General features: G+C 41.8%; 1 protein-coding gene across 5 annotated transcripts; it reads right to left on the bottom strand.

Annotated features, from left to right (window-relative positions):
* Positions 1-61: 61 nt before the first annotated feature.
* ubp1 (upstream binding protein 1) lies at positions 62-20,676 on the bottom strand. Of its 5 annotated transcripts, XM_074612381.1 has the most exons (17): positions 20,272-20,658; positions 17,598-17,758; positions 13,222-13,373; positions 11,061-11,137; positions 10,873-10,978; positions 10,677-10,783; positions 10,400-10,552; positions 10,165-10,275; positions 7,486-7,593; positions 7,087-7,193; positions 6,270-6,366; positions 5,238-5,331; positions 5,059-5,149; positions 4,823-4,941; positions 4,247-4,389; positions 2,442-2,493; positions 62-2,324 (listed from the first exon to the last, which is right to left on the bottom strand). In XM_074612381.1, exons 2-17 carry the CDS (start codon positions 17,693-17,695, stop codon positions 2,287-2,289), a joined length of 1,653 nt encoding a protein of 550 aa, XP_074468482.1. In that variant the 5' UTR covers positions 17,696-17,758; positions 20,272-20,658; the 3' UTR covers positions 62-2,286. The 5 variants fall into 5 exon arrangements, with proteins under 5 accessions (XP_074468482.1, XP_074468486.1, XP_074468485.1 ...); XM_074612385.1 differs by lacking the exon at positions 17,598-17,758 and having other exon boundaries at positions 5,238-5,328; positions 20,272-20,676; XM_074612384.1 differs by lacking the exon at positions 17,598-17,758 and having other exon boundaries at positions 20,272-20,666.
* Positions 20,677-20,854: the final 178 nt, after the last annotated feature.

A 20,854-nucleotide genomic window follows, 5' to 3' on the forward strand; every position in this document is an offset into this window, starting at 1 on the left:
TTTGAGTCAAACCTACGCTACGATTCAAAGTAAGGAAATTTAATATAGCAAGACACAAGAGAAAGTTATGAAATCATTTATTCCCAGCACGTGGTTGTGTACATCTCCAGCATACGATACTGTGCACATAAGAAGCATCATCATTGACATTAGGCTGTACATGAACAGTGGTCACCTCTCCTGCTCACACTCTCTCACACACACTCAGTCTCACACGGACAAACAAGACGACTGGTCAGGCCTTCAGGGGGACCGAAACTGCTCACCAGAGTTTTTACCTGACTTGGTATCACAGCCGCTCTGTTACTGAACACAGTTCACTGTGCTGTGGTACTCATCGTGTCCTTGTAAACACCACAAGAGCTACAGTCCTGGCTCTGGCGCACGGTGAGACAAAAACACAGATGCTTTTTTTAGTCTCGACATTCTTCTTTTTTTTTTTGTTCTCCTTCTTATAGGCGGGTAAGAAAAGGGTGTGGCTGTAAGACTACCGACTACACATCGAGCTTGAGTTTTGTGATTTCTCAGTGCAGACTTGGTCTCTAACAAATGGAAAAACAAGGACTCGACAAATCAATCCCTCCCTCCCTCATTTCCCCATCTTCCACATGCTCTTTACTAAACAGCAAGCTAAACACAGTTTCATCAAACCAACAGGAAAAAGTTTATGACAACTACTGACTGACATAATTAAGTTTTCTTTGCAAGAATGAAAAATGATACACATGCACACACTCACACACATTCTGACACTTATAGGCGTGCAAACTGTATGCACTCGCAACACTGCCAGACACTGTGTACCAAAATTAAAGGGGGGTCAACTAAACCAGCGGCGACTCCGAGGACCTGTGTGAGATTTCCTGTCACTTTCCAAAAGGGCACGACCTGTACTTCCTGTGTTCGGCTACATTAAAAACACAAGATTTTGAAGATGGATGTGGCGCTGGATTTCTACCAGCCTGCTGTGTGATGGGTTGTTTCTTGCAGAGCAGATCCTGGAATGGAGGGTTTATTACTATGTACATGCAGCGCACAAGCAACTCCACTAGATGAGGGTTTATTTCGCCATCTGATCATTTCTATGAATGCTTCTAATGACCAAGATGTACAGAGCCAATGAGGCTTTTCCTAAAAAAAAAATGCCTATCAATCTGAAACCCGTTTGGTCCACATTATAGAAGGTTTTTGGATAGGCGTTAATGCTCTGCATGTCAGTCCTCTATGGAGGTTTGCTCCTCATTTTCTACATATTTATGGCCAAAATCCCAGAAGGTGTAAACCGCATTCCTCTAAACCAGTGTTTCAAAGTCCGCACAGAAAGCAGAGGAGTCGACGACGAGGTGCATGTGCACTGTGTTTGTGAAAGTGAGGAAAAGATCGAGCGAAAATGGCACCAGAAACAAGTAAAATTCAATGAGAGCAATAGAACGAGCTGATCCATAAATAAAGCATCAACTAAAAACAGTAAAAGCGCAAACAGGACGTACGTGAAGAGAGTTGAGCTGAGTGTGATCAGACAGAGAGATATGGCTGGAAGTCTAAAGTCACATAGAATGACTATGTGACAAGAGTTAATGAAATCAGTCCATCTGACAGAGTCCAAGAAAAAAAAAAATCACGTTGGTGTCAACATCCACAAATGACGCCACTTCCACAAATTTAGCCTGGATATTTCAAGGGTTACCAAGCTCAGCTGATCAATAAATGGATTATTAAGACAACCCCGTCAAGAGTGTTAAACAAGCAGAGTAAATTCTGGGATTCTCATTGAAGCAGGTTAGTATGTTGAGATCGCATGCTGTTCAGCAGTACAGGTTATCAAATACTGGCCTAGTGCTGGTTGTGTAAGAAGGGCAACGAGCAATAAGGAAACTCTGCTTTCTTTGCTTCTCCTGGCGGCCAGAATGCCACTCCCCCTCTCTCCTGGAGCAACCCTACCCCCTTATCCCGCAGAAACCATATAAAAAAGACAAAAAATAAAATAATAAAATCAAAATACATACATCATTATCTTTCCCCTAACCCCATATCCCCCCCAGTCTCTCCTCTTTCAACTAAACCTCTCCATTAATAGTGTTTTCAATATGAAACAGTGGACACACCCATGTCAGATTCTAACATTTACATGGCTTTAGCGCAGTCTGACTGCTTCCCATCGAGCGATCGTTTAGAGAGAGCGGGAGGAAGTGCGAGGAAAGAGTAGAGGCAGGCGGAGAGGGACAGAGGGAGGCTTCTGCTCCAAAACAGAGGGTGGAGTATTAGTGATGCCATCTGTCCTCCTCACTACTTCAGGATTAGATGGAGTCCTTCGCCCAGTTCATCTGGAGAGGAAAGAAGAGGCACATTAAATCCTTGTCAAATAAGGGATCTAGTGAGCCTTGTTTCAGGCCAAATTACAACGCAAGAGACTGAAGGCTACTGATGCATTGTGAGCTCACCTTTGACAGTGCTGATCAAAAAACAGCTCTCGTCAGGCAAGTTGTAAACCATCTAGAAGAGACAAAAAAAAGACAGAGAAATGTGGCTTAAATCAAATGTCCCTTTCAACTTATAAATACATAGTGGGTTCTTGGTACTTTAGTGGTGACTGACAGGAGAGGTGGTCATAAAAGCAGGAGTGATACAGTACAGTATGTGTGTGAGAGAATGTAAATCACATGCAAATAAGTGACAGTTGTTGTTCCTGGTCAGACTGCACACAAATTAGTGACGCACATCTTATTTCTTCCTCTCTACAGGATGAGTCTCAATCCCATTCTTGCCCCATCCACCAATACTGATACATACATTTCTGAAGCACGTAAGGAGAGAGGACGGACCTGCCGATCTATGTGGGCTCATGAGATTTTGTGGGCGAGGAAACATCTTGACTGTATGATTGTTTGGTTCATATACAGATTCAGATCAACTTTATTATCCAACACAGGAAAATGTGTTTGGTCCACCACAAATATAGGCCTACGCATAATAATAAAAACATTTGATCACATCTTTGTGGTAGGCTATTTGTCCTGCCCCTCCTCCACTGTGATCGGACAGCTGGGTAAAATTTGACAGTGAAGAGCGTCGTGTTTTACCCAAAGTTGAACATTTTTCAATATTATGCGACCTGAAAGAAATGCCAAATGTGCAGCGCTCAGCACAGAATAGACGCTCAGCACCTCGTCACGCTGCTGGCATTTTTTACCGTAGTGTAAATACGCAGCGCTCCCATTGAAAAGCGTTAAAAAAATCTATATATGCTGGCCTCGGGGGAAAAAAACAACCTTTGGTGGACATCAGTGGTTTGGATAGGAGGATTTAGACAACATTCACAGGAAGTGTAGTAAAGTTAAAATGAAAAAGGGAAAGATCTTAAACCCATCGTATTATAATATGTGCATGACACAACCTGGTCTCCCACAAAATTACATTCCCATACAACTAAACTGCAGTTGCGGATTACGGCTGCAGTTTGAAACAGTTTTTAACATGTGGGTAACGTCAAAAATTTAAGCAAAACAAAACAAAAAAACGCAACAACACTGCTTAGTTAGGTGTAGGCAACAAAACTACTGTTTAATAAAAAACATTATTGTTTGGCTTAAAATGACACATGGGACATGAACAGCGGTCTCCTGAGGGAAAGTCCTGTGTTTGTTGGACCCACCCACCTCCCCACTAGTAGTGGACTTTCTCGCATATTATACTCTTTATACCAATAACGTTTATTATTCCATTTAACTTTCATTAATGGTTGCTCGATATACTGCGTCACCTGCTCTGCACGTCGCTCGTTGAACTACGTCACTTTCTGCAGCTGTCCGTGGACTTACAAATGCATTTGTGATACGTCAAAGACTAATGTAATCCACGACAAAATACGTTCCCTTCCCAACATAATTGAGAATGCAGATTAGCTGTAGGGGAACGTCATTTTTAGGAGACGGCCGCATTACATCTAAGTAAAAAAAAAAAAAAGTACCATCTACTTGGCACACATGCTCATCATTTTGCAGATGCTATACATTTATAACAGCAGCACGAAATGTATCTCAAAAGCTGAGCAAGCAGAGTGTTGATAAGTATTCATGGTGATGGTTTCTCCTGGTTATAGCAGAGAGTTTTGAGTGTATCCCACCATTTACCTTTTTAATTATAACACCCCCCTTAATAAAGAGCCCTCCACAGATGAGAGTGTGATACTCCAAATATTAAAGTGCTAGTAGAGAGGAACAGATTGTGTGTGTTCGTGTGTTGGTACCTGGTCACTGAGCAGGATGTGTATGCCTGTAGGACCCTGTCTGTACACCTGGTTGATGGTTCCCAGTGGAAGGTTGCACACACACGCCATCTTGCGGATCAGTTCTGCAGCTGTGAGGTCCTCTAGGTACAGAGCATGATACACTACACAGAAACGGACCAGACAAGATGTTAATATTCACACATTGCATTTCTCCACGGAATAATATGTTACACTGCTGTCAATTAGCGCTGCAACTAATGATTGATTTCATTGTCGATTAATCTGTCAATTATTTTCTTGATTAATCGATTAGTTGTTTGGTCTATAAAATGATGAAAAATGACGATCAGTGTTCCCCAAAGCCCAAGAGGACGTCCTCAAATGTCTTGTTTTGTCCACAACTCAAAGATATTCAGTTTACTGTCTCAGAGGAGTAAAGAAACCAGAAAGTATTCACATTTAAGAAGCTGGAATCAGAGAAAAAATTACTCAAACCGATTAATCGATTATCAAAATAGTTGCAGATTATTTTAATACTTGACAACTAATCAATTAATCTTTGCAGCTCTACTGTCAAACTCAGAACTTGTTTACCGTGTAAACTAGAGGAAATGCTGTGTTCTCCATTTTCATTGGTGGCGTGTCTCTCCAGCAGGGGGCTCTCCTGTTGGGACTCCTGACAGACGTACACTGTCAACCTGGGACGCACAGACCTACACACACACACACACACATCAGAATGAATGCAATGAAACACACTGGCACCTTCATAACGCTCACACAGGTGTACGCAACCACAAAAACTGACACGCACAAACTTTGTAACACACCTGGATTTAAGTGCATTGAAAAGTCTGATTCCATCTGCTGGCCCACAAATCTGGACCAGATCGTCCCGGGTTAGCTTCAACAAATCAGAACCTAAGGAACAAGTCAGAGGACCGGTCACTTGTACTGCAGAGTTTACAACATTACATCCACGTTTTAGCGTGTTTGACAGTGTGTGTACCTGAGAAGTGAGAGAAGAGCCGTGTGTAGGAGTTGAAGCGGTTTTTCAGCAGCCACTTCTGTGCGTCCTGTATAGACGCCGTGGTGCTCAACTGCTGCAGAGGACGACAAGAGACGCACATATGGTGTCAACACACTTCCACACCTGGATCTCAGTTTCCACACTAACTCAGTTCCACTGAGGAATCACACAGTACGGCAGTGGTTCCCAACCTTTTTCCTTAAGGGACCCCTTTTCTATCATTGGCTGACTAAGTGATATGTTTTATGGATATTTCATATTATATTCAATCCATAACAACGACAGTACAGAACAACCGATAAACAATTAACCCGAATAGTTAACACAGTAACTGCAGAAAGTTTGTGTAAAAGAAGCAATTTGAATGCATTTTAAGCAGATTGTTTGAATATTGCATCAGATGTGAGTTATTTTTAGGAACTGTTAATACAATTCTCTGTCTGTATTATGTATTTCTTAAAAATTTTGACAATCATACACCATTAATACGCTCCTTTTTTGACAAATTCAGTGTTTAGCCATCTCTCTATTGGCTCTTTGGATGTTTTAAATGCATACTTTTCTAATGCAGAATGAAGCTGTTTAGCAGAGAGGGATGGCTCTGTGAATATAACTTGTGTTCAAGTCTTCACCGTGCCCTTATCCTGAGATTTGTTTGTAAAGTTTGTATCTTAAATAATAATTCAAACTTGAAAATAACAATTTCATATAGTTTTCTTCACAGAAATTAATCAAAGATGCTGAGATATAGGCCAACTGTATATATTTTTTAATAAGTTGTGTTATACCTCTTAAATCTAGAAGGCCTCCAGGTTGGGAACCAATGCAATACGGTACAGATGGTTAATGTATGCAGGGATGCAGCTAGTGATGCGTTTCTTTTGCCACTCATCTACCAGTTGTTTTCTATCATTGGTTAAGTATTTAAAATGTCAAAAACAACATCCGTGCTTCTCCTACTGCCTAACATGTCTAAAGGTCTACAATGAAAAACAACATTTAATCATTTACCTTTTCCACCATTTCGTACAGGTGAGAAGAGTGGAGACTAATCTCCGAGTTGCCATGGCTACCAGGGTCTGCCTGGTGATTGGGTGAGGACGAGTCACTGGAACGCAAGAGACGACAATTAAGAGGGGAGACCGACACAGTTAAAAGGTAGGCTTGCCGCGGTAGTCAGTGTTACACGATGGTCGGGCACACAACGATTACATTGCGTATCCACCATACCCACCGCCGTTTTGCTTTTTTAAAATAGAAATTAAACCCATTTAGTTCATTTTTGGCGTATCAGCGGCGTGTTATCAGTACATAGTCGGACGACGGACGCTACAAACTGAAAGTGAAAGTGTCTGCTCCGTACAGAGTCTGAGCACAGAGTAACAGGTGTCATATTTCACACATGGGATGAGAGAGAGTTGACGGACAAGACAATGGCGGAGGATGTGGTGTCAAAGCGAAAAGCAAAAGCACCTATTTGGCAATACTACGGATTTAAACCCAATGCTATAAGGGAACCATAACGTTAATAAGGGCAATCGCCGTGCGGTGGATGGAGCGGTCACAGCCGGTGTGCATGGCGATGCAGCTCCTGGTGGAAACCTGCAGCCTCGCAGCGAAATCTGGACCGGAGAGGCCGGACACACAGCCACCCAACGGTGAAGATTAAAGTAAGCGCTCTACAAATATAGAGCGCCGTCTTTTCTTGTAAAATGCCCGGTGTAATTGGTAACACCGGTGTTGTCACAAGTATATTAACCGGTGGGGAAATTTCCTCACCATGACATCCCTATTAAAAGTTCACACACACACACACACACACACTTACCTGTCCGGTACTGAGGAGGTTGTGTAGGTGGACAGCGGGGTCGAGGTGAAGGAGGGAGTAGCTGCCTGGTTGGGGCTGACGTAGGCGTTGTCTGGCCACGGGGAGCACTGAGAGGAGACACATGTATATGAACACACAATTAACCAGACATATTGGGTTATAAACACTGTAGACCAACTCAAAATATCCCAAAAGAAAAGGCATAAAAGGTTGAAGAAAAGTCAAGGGTGGATTGGGGAATTTAGCTATGCACCGTCTCCACCCCGCCTATGTCAGATGTCAGATACATTAAAACATCTCCTTCCCTACAGCCAGGTGTCTACAGAGGGGGGGTGGGGGGCAGACTGTGGATGGAGTGATGGGGAGGAGGAGTGGAGGAGAGGCGAGCAGGGTGCTTACACTGCCTCTCTTGGCCAAGGAGTCGCCACAGTCAGCGGGAAGTGTTCGCTTGCTGGACTTTTTCAGCTCGTGGTCACCCGCATCCTCTATGATGGGTTCAAGCCTCGTCTACATACAGACACACAGCAGAGGTTAGCCAGCCAGCGACCAACACACAAACACAACCAATAACCTGAGGGCAGTCTTACTCTGGCATATAAGTGTAGATAAAATTACTGTTTTTTTTCCCCACAATAAAAGCCATGATAAAAACCCTCTGTGACACAGAAGACATTGTAATATATACTTCATGATTAAGACGTTTAAAGGGATAGTTTGGGTATTTTGAAGTGGGGTTGTATGAGGTACTTATCCATAGTCTTTCTTGTCTAGTCTTACTGTAGATGACAGTCGGCACGCCCCCAGTTTGGAGAAACAGACAGGAGTTACCGCACAAAGCAAAGCAATGTAGTGCTGTGGACGGGGCCGGCAGCCAAACGTTTTTTTAGCCACCTAAAAAAAATCTATATCAGTTTAAGTGTATGCTATATTTAGAATATTTTCAGCAGTTTACCTTGCAGTCAGACAGCTATACAGTCTATGTTTCCGACGGGGAACTGAAGCCGTTATCTATGCTCTTGTCAAAGCAACCAGACTCCATTGAAATTTTTTTTAATTTGACCCCGCAGAACACGGGAGTTGCTGGTCTGCGAAGCCTCAATCGGTTAGTTTGTTTGTGTTATTGTGTGACTTTGGTTAGTTTGGATTCACCAAAGTCACACAAAAACACAAAGAAACTAATCGATAGAGTCTGGTAGCTTTGAGGAGAGCATCGATGGATACAACTGCTTCAAAACTCCATCAAAAAGGGCTGTCTGACGGCACAGTAAAGCGGTGAAATTATTCTAAACATAGCATTCAGTTAAACTGATATTGTTTTTTTAGGTGAGCCTCTCTTTAAGGTGTCTAAAGTACGTTTTGCTGCCGGCCCCGTCCACAGCAGTACATTGCTTTGGTTCCGTGCGGTAACACCCGTCAACTCACCATTTCAAAACACCCAAACTATTCCTTCAACAGCCCAATCAATGGAGCAGTGTTTTTGTAAATTTTAGCATTTTCCTCTGTGTTATTATAGTGGAAGTGGGCTACCTCATCTAACCTTTGCTAACATCATACAAATGAATGTAGTTTTGTCTATTGTTTAGACTGTCCTCTACAAACTTGATCATGAGACGCATCAGGATCCAGGTAGCTTGCCAACTCAGCTAAACTATTTACATTACTTGGGGAAACCCTGACGCTCAACATTACTGCCAGCCACTTTCCAAAACATACCAGACACTATACCGTCTCAAAAACCGCCCCAATTTGTTTCAGTTCATGTTACTACAGAATGAAATACCTGGCTGAGACAGATAATCCATCACACCTGTCACATTGACTGTTGTGTCAGGTTGTATCATCATCACCACCACCACAGTTTGGTGCACTGCAGTTCAAGAGCAGATTGCTGTGGTGGTTTATTGATGTTCCTATGAGAAGCATCGCCATCTAACATCAGCAACGGCATTTTAATTCAAGAGCTAAATGTTGTAGGCGAAAACAATAGCCACTTTTCACTGCAGCTATTTTGACATTTCATTGCAGAGTAAACACAGGTGTAATTGACAACATTAACTATGGCCCAGTTCCATTTATAGGGGTCAGGGCCCTGATATTGTGCATGCTGGCTCACCGAAATGGCACTTACACCTGTATTTACCCTGCTATGACATGTCAAAATGGCTGCTGTTAAAAGGGCCTATAAGAATGGCAAAGCAATAAAAGGTATCATGTGAATTTGGTAGCTTCTTGCATTTAAATGACTGCTATTTGGTAGTTTTTTTCTCACTGGATTAATCCAATAATTGGTTGGCAGAAAATGAATTGTCAACAATCGTGACAATAGATTCTCATCAGTTAGTATTTATCAGGCACAAATGCCAAAAAACTCTAGTTCCAGCTTTTCAAATGTAATGATATGGCTGGGCAATATGGTATTATAGTATATCGTCAAAATGATGATATAACAATGTCTATCGTATATATTTTTCTATATAATTTTTATCACGACATAGGCCTATATTTAATAATTTTTTTCTCTATAATTTCACTTAAAACTTATGTTCATTTTGCACTCAAGTATTTAATTCACACAGGAGTATACAAAATAGACTTTACCATGTAGTTATTTCATATATACTATATTCATTGATATACCAGAAAACATGCTATATCGTGATATATATTGTTATTGGGATATGAAATGACCTATATCGTGGTAAAAGATTTTGTCCATATTGCCCAGCCCTATGTGACGATTTACTGCTTTTCTGTTTTATATCAATGTAAATTTAATATATTTGGAGTTTTTGACAGACAAAAACAAGTAATTTGAAGACATCACTTTGAGCTCTAATAAAATAATTGTTAGTCGCAGCCGTGTAATGGATGGTAAAAAAACAAAATGTTCATGAATCTAAAGCATTCAAACATGTTTGAGAAAATGGTTGGCAGTAATGTTGTAGAGCACCAGTATCGCTTTGCTTTACTTGGGTGCATACAGTTTAACATGGATAACCCCCCGAAATGAAAACTGGACACTTGCTAGTACTTTAGCCTAGCTTGTGCTAAAGCCACGTATTTGTACTGCATACTGACCTCTGACAGGATAGTGGTATCATAAGAAGGCTGGTACTTTTCCTTCTCTTGAGGTGTGCGTTTCTCCATCTTTTCCCTGTCCGTCTTTTGCTTACGGTCCGCCCCCTTTGGCTAAACAGGAAGCAGAGAAGAAGAGACCGAAAAAAAAAAAAGGAAGACGGGTTTAATTTGCAGAGAGGGACCGACGCATGAGGTGGTGTAAAAAACGTCCCGCCATGAGAGAATGACTGTGCACCTTAAAGACTTTGATTTGGCAGGAGGCAGAGTGGAGGTGCTCTGTGTACTCTCCACAGTCTCCCTGGGCGAACGTGTCGAATTGGATCCTGAAGGGGACGCCCTTCTCTCCGCCGTGCTTCCTGGGAGTGAACTCTGTGCTGATGCAGTGCACCTGCAGACAGCGGGGAGACACGAGTACGAGTGTGATGAAGATGTGTGTTTGATGCGGAAATTCAGTGGCATGCACAACAGATGGCACAAAAGAGAGCTGAAGAGTGTGTGTGTGTGTGTGTTACCTGCACAAAAACAGAACTTCTTTTGTTCAAGTCCCACAGGAACTCTGCAGCGTTGAGCTGGGAGAGGTGAGTCTTCGGCTCCACTATGCCCACTGACATGGGGATATCTGTCTCACACACACACACACAGATATTTGAACTCCGAATCACACACATGGAACGGTTTAAGTAAACATTTCTCGCCAGGCTTCATTACCGATGTCAAGGAGACGGTCGCCAGGACGATTCCACTTCCAGCCCTCCAGTTGCTGGTGCTCTGTGTACTGCAGCCGGCGGTCATGAAACACCACACGCACTATGCTCTGCACACACACACCATGTTAGGTAAGAAGTGTAATTGACGTAAGAAGTAAAAGTTCCCTCCAGGTGTGAGGATCCTCTCACCTTCACCATCTTGTTGGTGAGCTCTGGTAACTCTTCCTGCTTCCTGTTGTCCAACATACGCACCTCGTAAGACTGGCCTGAGAGAGTGAGAGAGTGAGAGAGAGTGAGAGAGAGAGAGTGAGAGAGAGAGAGATCACAACATCAGAAGAAAGAAAACAAGACTCGGTCAAAACCGAGTATATGGCTATATATTGTGAGCTGGACGTGGTGGACGGGCTCATTTGCATAAATGACTGTTCCCCACCTTTTCTTTTTGAAAGAGCATCAGCCAATGAGGAAACTCCAACAATCGGCCGACCAATCGTGTAACTTCATCACTAAGTCACTCACTCAGCCAAAAACATGATGAGAGGTGCGAAAAATGAGAGCTACTAAAAACAAACAGTGGAGTGAATGCAACTATTCCCTGTCCTTTAACCGTCTCCACCTCAAAGAGGATGTTTTTTTGTTTGTTTCGTAATTTAAGCTAAGTCCATTCTATGTTTTTATAGCTCATTATATGGTTTCACATTGTATGATTATAAAAGATTTAACAAGCAACATTTTCGTGGCAAACTTTATTTGTAGAGCTTGAGACAGAGCTCTAGGTTTCCAGTGTAATGTTTTACATTTTACACTGTGTGATTTGGAGTTGAATCGGCCTTTTTCACTGAAGTCGTCACAGGTGTAAATGGTGAAATCAGTGATGGCTGAATTTCATTTAACTGCTTTGATTTCATGGTCCTGATATCGTGCATGCTGGCTCACTCTCACTGTCACACTTGAATAGAGCAGAGCCATCGTTCGTGTTATTAGTAACAACTGTGCTTTTCCAGCTATGAGAAGTCAAAATGTCTGCTGTGAGAAAGGCCTATGGGAGAGAAATGTTGCTTGGAAATCTTTGGTTTTGGATTGTCAGCATTTCATGTTGTCTCTTTTCCCACACCTTGACAAGCTTCACAGCCTCCTCTTCCTCCTCTTCTGAGTTTTTTTGATGCATAGAAGTGCCACCACTATGGCCGAACCTTGTTTATTGTTTCGCTCTGTTTTCAAAATATGGGAGTGGTGCAGATGGATGACGCAAGTTGATGCCATACCTCTGCTTACATCGTTTTTTTATCTTCATTCACATTCTAGAGCTGCAGGTATTCATCCCATAACCTGACAGCGGTATATTTGGTGTCCACGTACTGTAGGCCGGGCACTTGTATGCGCATGACACAAAAAACTAGTCAAGCTGCAACGATTGATCGAATAGTTGTCAATTATTAAATTAATCACCAACTATATTGATAATTGATTAATTGGTTTGAGTATTTTTTAAGGGGAAAAAAAGTCTAAATTCTCTGATTCCAGCTTCTTAAATGTGAATATTTTCTGGTTTCTTTACTCATCTATGACAGTAAACTGAATATATTTGAGTTGTGGACAAAACAAGACATTTGAGGACGTCATCTTGGGCTTTGGGAAACACTGATGGACATTTTTCGCTATTTTCTGACATTTTATAGATCAAACAACTAATCGATTAATCGAGAAAATAATCGACAGATTAATCAACAATGAAAATAATCGTTAGTTGCAAAAAATGACTACATTCCTTGTACTAAATAAATTTACTAATTGTATCGATTTGATTGTGGAAATGCCATCAAGGATTTCAAGTGAACACATCCCATCAGAGGTATTTTGACCAGGTTCACACCATCTCAATAAGGCTCAACAGTAAATGTTGGCATCCCAGAACGACTCCCCTCTCTATCAGATCTACAAAACACAGTACAGTTAGCCCAGAACATGCCAACTGATTATTTTCCAGTAAAGTGAATTGGCAAGTTAATCTCTATTTGTGCCATAAAGCAGTGTAGCAAAGTCAAACTGGTGGTGCGTCACATTAAAGTGCTGAGTAGAGGCCAGAAGAGGCTGCCATTCGCATCAGCAACGGTTTTACTTTACAGTAATTATTCTAATGTGCAATAAATTAATGTGGGAATTATTTATTAATGTTAAAACGATGGGTGTGTAGCATCAGAGAACAAAGAAGTGGACTGCGTATGTACAAACCACCTTAGCGACCGTAGCAAAGTAGAAAAATATAAATCATATTTTACAAAAAAAAATGATAAAATGAGGCGAAAATAAATAAAAACTTTTTCTTGAGTGCATGTACTGTGTGTCTCACCTTGGTTCAGGTATGTGAGCGTCTCGTCGTGCATCTTGACTGCCGGCGAGGTGGCGGCGCACAGCACATACTGGAATGGGGGGTTTTTGGTCTCGCTTTCAGGAGGAAGGCTGGAGTCCTCCTGCTTGAATATGGGCAGAGCCAGCACATCGCTGAGAGAGACAGAAGAAACACAAAGAGAAAGTCAGCATGGATGTGATGCAGAAAGGATACGAGAGAGAAGAAAACCATCATGAAAGAACAGCAATATTATTATTTTATTTTTCTATTAAAAGTTCTTATTGAATCTCCAATACCATCCTGATGGCAACAAATTCACTGTGACCTCCCTTAAAGCAAAGCCTTCCTTTATTTCTCAGGTTTTCTCCACTTTGCAGTTACCTCTAAAAACACACTTTGTGCCATTTAAACTGTTGCACGCTCCACTTTTGGCAAGACAATACTTTACCTCCTCATAGTGTGGAATTATTAAATGGATCGGCTTATTTTAGAAGGAGTGATGAGGGCTCTCCATCGATCAAATGGCCCTCTCTCATTATGTATGCATGAGACCGCGGCAGGATAAATGAACAAAAACACCCAGAGATAGCCTGAGCTGCTGACACACACTATCTCTCACACTTGGCAGCCACTCTAGACAACCGACCCGTCCTCAGCTCACCCTGACAAATGCTGCAAGAGTGTCAACCGGTGCACGGTGAACAGGAGCGTGTGCGTAAATATCAGTGGCTCTGCAGAAAAGGCGTCTTATACATGCAAACAAATGCCGATCATGGAGTCTCATTACCTGGGAAACATTTTGGCAAGTCATGATGCTGCACTAAACCTGAGCCAAACTTTTTTTTTGTTGACAATTTCAAGGTATTCCTGCAGCACCTTACTCCAAACAACAGACTTCAAATCTGCTAGATTTATTCAGTCTCAAACCACTCTCTCTGAATCACTTGCTGCTGTGTTTTCTCTGCGGAGTGGGTGCCCACACAGAGCCAACCTGGGTGCCACAGCCCTGTTAATCCCCGCTGCCCAGGAAAACTACATCTGCTTCCTGAAATCTGAGGCGCTGGTTCCACTGAAACATTCTGTTCCTACCAGCTGCTGACTCCAAACATGCCCCGCAAGCAACCCACCCCGACACCACAGATAGCGCTGCTCCTGGAGCCACTGGAGCCACTGACACCACGCTCTCTGTTTTCACTAATTCAATTACATGCAACCCATCGCTTCAGTATTGGTAAACTTGCAGCCCCTCATAAGAGACTGACCCACACTTACGTCACGCTCAGATAAATATGCGCTAAAAGCAGATGGACGAGGAGGCAGCTGATAAGACACATGCAAGTCCTGGGAGCTTAAATGTCAACACCTCCCATAACCTGCCTCTTACACAATTCAGTGCGCTCATACCGAGAGTTACTAATTGAACAGGTGGTTTACAACAATACCCCCATGTGATGCAAACGCATTCCTTCTTTAACCATTTAAGAAAGGCAGACACAAAAACATATCCATCCTCCACAGACACAACAAGTAGTGCTGATTAACCAGTGTTTCCGTCAGTCATAAGATGTCACATTTAGGGACAAAAGTTGGAATCACCTGAGTGACCAGAAACTTGTGGCATGGCATCACAAGTCATTTAATAAAATGTGACACGAGAGGGCTGCATGTTTTCCATTTTGGGGATAGTGACAAAGATTGTGTGTGGCTACTAGAGCTGGTTATCATGTGAAAAATTTAGATTAGATTGTGTTCCAATAAAATACCTGTTCTGTCAATAGTGACACCAAAACAACCCTTTTCCAATACCATAGTTTGGGTAATATAAACAAGTTTTTTTTAAATGAAAATATAAAAAATGCAATGACAACTGGACAGACTCTGTTGCTGAGGAAGGTTGTGTGATTCGATCAAAAGCAGCAACTTATTCATGAACCTTGTGGGGAGATTGTTTTGTTCAATGTTGAGTAATCTGACCAACAACTCTTGTGGTATTGTGTCAACGTGTCAAGAGTTGGCAGTGAATGCCTGGTCAGATTGTTAGGTTTGTTTACTTATTCTTTGACCAGACATTTCCACATATGAAAATCAGGAAACGTTTTTTAATTTCAGACGATATTTTGAAGGAAAGATCCTTATTTAACACTGATGCGTTATGCAGTTTGGCGTATTTTGTTAGACGTTAGGGAAAGCCAACGGTTCTGAAGCAATCTAACTGAGCTTTGATAAACATGGATTATCAGTCAGAAACGCCTATTGTCTCTTACATCATCACTGTAGCAGGAGGTTATTGAAGAAAAATCCTTTATTATTTCCAATAAAAGGACGGCCAGGTGCTTCTTAAGCTGCATGAGAGTGGTACGAAGTGCTGAAGCTTCTGTCACTTCCAACTCTTTTAGGAGCTTTCCTAATCACAAACACTAAAATCAGACCCATCACCTTGTACATGATGTTATAACCCTTTGTTTGCACACACCACTGGTCTTTAGAAAGAAAAAGTCATAGGCCTGTTTGACCAGACATTTTCACATATAAAAATCAGGAAACGTTTCTAAATTCGGACGGTATTTTTAGGGGGAGATCCTTATTTAACACTGATGCGTTACGCAGTTTGACATCTTTTGTTAGAAGTTAGGGAAAGCCAACAGTGCTGAAGCAATCTAACTGAACGTTGATAATCATGGATTATCAGTCAGCAACACTAGTGTCTTATAAACTACTACTTATCTACTCGTGTCTGTATAAGCTTCGGTGAGAAATCGTCGAAGGTGTTCGAAGCTTCGCGGAGCAGCAGGCTGACATGTTCTTCTGTCTGTCTGTCTCCATCTCCCCAGTTTCAGTACTGCTGCCGCACTATTGTAATGAATAATAATAATAATCATGAATAATGTTGAGGGATTATTCCTTGTTTCATGGGCTATTTGGGGATTTATACATTATTATTACATACTTGTATATAAAAAACAAAAAAACTAAGCATTCGAATAGTGATTTTGAGGTGGAATACCATGGCAACGGTCGCAGCATAGATCATTACTGTAGTAGAAAGTTCAAGAATCACGACTACCCCATGGCTGGACACTTTAATGAGTATCACAGTGCTAATGATTCCTTGTTACGCATAAAGGGCATTGAACATATCTAACCGCTGGTCAGGGGGAGACAGGTTACTACTAAACTACTAAACTTTACCAGAGGGAGACTTTTTGGATCCATCTGCTGGATGCCTTAAAGTATCCTGGTCTTAATGAGGATATAGATTTTACATGTTTTCTGTGAGCAATAATAAATATTTAAAACAAATTATATATATTTTTCTTTTTCTGTATAGGCTTCCATGTTTGCTTTACAGCCTCTGTTGCAAAGTAGTAGTTGGTTCATTTATGAAGGACATGAATTACATATTTCTGTGATATCTCATATTTTCTTTACATTTTGTAATATTATGATGATCATGTGATTGCCTCCCATTGGTTGTTGATACCATACAGGTGAGGCCATATCCGCCTTGTCTGTTTGTTTGTAAGCCCTGACGAAGACCTACAGTGGTCGAAACATGTTGGCTTTTTAAATGATTCAGCCAACACAATAAAGGCCTTTTAATATATTCTCTTCCTCGTTGCTACTTTTTTGATATTTCGGAGTGCCTTCCTGTTTATCCTGTAGTAGAAAGTTATTGAAGAGAAACACCTGACCATCCTTTTATTTATTATTGTTTTATACATAATGTTTTAACCTCTTAGTTTCCACACACCACAGGTCTTTAAGAAACAAAAGACCTGCTCCTGATAACTCTGCCAGTCTGAGGGGTCTAAACAAGGCCTTTTTCCTGCAGACTACCTCTGTGTTATCTTGATATGTACACAAAGTTTAGGGTCTCTTTTTGGGGCAACACACACATATTATCTGAGCAAACTCTTTTAGAAGCTCTCCTAATCAAAAATACTAAAAATCACACCCATCACCTTGTACATAATATTATAACCTCTTTGTTTCCACACCCAACAGGTCTTTAGAAACAAAGACCTACTCTGAGGGGACTTTTTTTTCTGCAGACTTCCTCTGTGTTATCTTCATATGTACACAAACTTTAGCTCTCTCTCTCTCTCTCTCTGAGCAAACAGCATGAAGTGATATAATGTCTTTGTCCCTCAACAGTGTAACACGTGTCCTTTGCTTTTTGTATTGGCTTAGGGGAAATTAATCTTTGTCCCTGATCTTGTGGCACCCTGCGATGAAATCCCAAAACAAAGAGCAGCCATCAGTACAAAGAGAACAGGCATGAGGGGGGTGTAAATGTGAACACTTCCAGACAGAGTTGTCCTCTCTCTACTGTGTTATTATGAAGCTGTGGTTGTCTCTCTCCTGGTGTCTCTAACCTCATGCTGTAGGCTCCAGCCCCCAGCTCCTGCCCGATGCCGGACAGGCTGGCATCGAAGTCGTGCACCAGCCCCGACTCGATGCTGGCGTCGTCCATCTTCAGCACCCAGGCCAAAGGCACCAGCTCCTTGTCCTCGGCTTCTACTCGGAGGGCCGCCAGCTTGAATGCAGGTACGAGAGGGTTGGCTAGCGAGGAAGTGCAGTGTGACACACCAAGAGAAGGGAAAGTTATGCTGCTAGCTTTTAACCCTGCTAGCCGCTCCTTGGCAAGCTGGGCGAAGCAGCGAATCGGTCCACAGAGACTGGATGTGTCGCCATATCTCCAATATATCCACAACTGTCTGGAAGTAATGAGAGTCCACTCAGCTAGCTAATGTTTAGTCGTGACTGAAGCTGCGAGCTGACTGTCAGCATGCTAACGTTAGCTAACTAGCGAGCTAGCTAGCTTTATGAAAGGCAACTTTAAAGCAAGCTAGCTCGTCTCCAAGCAGCTCCGTTGTTACTCCAGGTCTTCAAGCAGTCTAGTTAATGTTAGTCCAACAAAAAGCAACAAGCAGAAGAAGGTGATTTCTTTAGTCCCGCACAGCTGTTGCTACCTAGCAGACAAGCTACCTAGCAACCAAGCTACCTAGCAACAACTTGCTTCTTGAATCGCCCGTTGAAGCTCAGAGCAGCTCGCGCTCTCTTTCTCTCTCCTGTTACCACCTCAACCTCGCTCTCCGCTTCTCATCGCGGTGCTGGAATCACCGCCGAGACTCCTGCAGTCCTTTAACCATCCAGAGTGCAGCGGTTGACACAAAACCAGGCATCAACATGGCTCCTCTCCCTCTCTCTCTCTCTCTCTCTCTCTCTCTCTCTCTTTCTCTCTCGCGCTCGCTCTCCCTCTCTCTCTCTCCCAGCGTTACATTACAGACTGTCTGCCTCCGTGAAGCCTGCAGGGGGCTGCTGCCAGGACGACCCGGCAGCCAATCAGAGGGCTGCATTCTGTGCCCAGCGCAGGGCGATAAGCCAATCAGAGGGGGGTATTCTGTGCCCAGCCGAGGGCGATTAGCCAATCAGAGAGTTATATTCTGTGCCCAGCGCAGAGTGATTAGCCAATCAGAATGTTGTATTCTGTGCCCAGCGCAGGGCGAGTCATCCAATCAGAGGCCTCCGAGCTTCCGTCATTGTGTCCAAACTATTCTTGCAGCTCTGCCTCCAGGAAAGAAGTGTAATAATAAATGCATATCTGAAATTCAGCACCGGTCTGTGTTGCACAAGACATAAATGTTACATTTTACACCACATATCTGGATTAGTCCACTTTATTAACTTCTGTGCACATTTTCCTGCAGGTGCATGCACTGACTTTCTAGTTGGACGGCTTCTGATTAGCCAATCAGTTTGGCCTCCGAAGTTGCGTCATTGTGTCCAAACTGTACTTGCAGCTCTGCCTCCCAGAAAGAATTGTAATAATAAATGCAAATAGAAAGTCAGTGCATGCACCTGCAGGAAAATGTGCACAGCAGTTAATAAAGTGCACTAATCCAGATATGTGGTGTAAAATGTAACTTTTATGTATTGTGCATCACAGACCGGTGCTGAATATCATATATGCATCTGCTCTCTGCTGTAAATTTAAGTGCAGCTAAAGAGGATCTCAGATACAGCACCAGCCTGAAGTCACCTCCTAACCAGAAAGAAGTGTAATAAATGCAACTAGAAAGTCAGTGCATGTCACAGCCTAAGAGACAACCACAACAACAACAACACATAATAGTTGTAACTCACACTCTGCCTTTTATTTACTCCCGTACTTCATGTTTTTTTCTTTTTTTAAACATTTATCCTTTGATATTGCAATATATTATTAGTTTTTTTATTTGTTTGTTTTATTGACACAACAAACATTAATTACTTCTTTATTGTTTTCTTCCATTTACATGCATGTTATTTTTTAAATATCTATATATTGTAATTTGCTTAATGAATTGTATATATGTATATATACATGTTTTTGTTTTTATTTTGTTCTTGTTTTTTATTTTTATTTATTATTGAATTGACGCTTTGGCAATATTGTTCACCTGACATTCATGATCAATCAAATCAAATTGAATTGAAATTGAATTGAAGTCATTAAAGATGAACACTTTGAGAGCAAAACAGTATATATGCAACCTTTCTATGTCATGCACACGACATATAACCAATATAGTTATTGATTAGGATGTTAATGCATGACTATTTTGGTGCTATTTTTTTGCTATAATAGTCAGTTTCATTGTAAGGATTTTTAGATGCCAGTGACTGTTTTATAAAAACAACTTTTTTTTTAATCATATTTTCTCCATTTCTACCCACTGCAGCTTTAATGTGCTGTCTGTCCTCAAAAAGTTAAATTATAAGATACTTGAGTATTTTATGTTACTCTATACTACTGCAGTACAATTCAGGGAGAAATAACAGCTAGTTTACTTAACAGATTCAATGCAAAACATGATCAGCTTATAAAACATGATGCACAAACTGCTGCAACAGTAAATGCATGCTTACACATTAAAGCACGAGTAATAACAATACAATAATATTTATTAATAATGTAAGATTGTAATTCTGCAAGTACATTTTGGCCCATTATGTTTGATCTGTCCTTAGAACTAAATAAACACTTATTTTATTTCATATAGTTACCGTGTGTAACTGCTGCCATCGTGTCTCTGGACGGGGGCTCTGAAGTTTTCAGTGTAGGACTGCCAGAACAACATCATGTCCCACAAAACAGCTGTCTGTCGCTACTCCTGTCTGTCTGTCTCACTCCAGATAAACACGACCCAGCCTGGTACCGAGGAAGAGGAGGAGGAGGAGGAGGAAGAGGAGGTCCAAACAGGAGGTCATGTCTGTCTCATGTCAGTGCTGAAGAGGAGTTTGCACAACAGAAGTCTCTTGGAGCTGGTCTTGTTGTCTGGTCAATAATTATCCACCGGTCGGACCCTGGACGTGCAGCATGGCTCACAGTCAAGTCTTGTGGCTGGCAAAGTTTTTCAGAGCTATTTTGGCCCCAAGGAGGGGGAAGACCCGCCTCAGGACTTTAATTACTGTCCCCACGTCTGACTTCAGGACATGGACTTCAACACACAATAGACTTTAGGGCAAACAACTCAGGACAGATCAAACATAATGGGCCAAAATGCACTTGCAGAATTACAATCTTACATTATTAATAAATACATAATATTATTGGATTGTTATTACTCATGCTTTAATGTGTAAGCAT

Source organism: Sebastes fasciatus, chromosome 17, assembly GCF_043250625.1.
Source record: "Sebastes fasciatus isolate fSebFas1 chromosome 17, fSebFas1.pri, whole genome shotgun sequence".
Classification (NCBI taxonomy): domain Eukaryota; kingdom Metazoa; phylum Chordata; class Actinopteri; order Perciformes; family Sebastidae; genus Sebastes; species Sebastes fasciatus.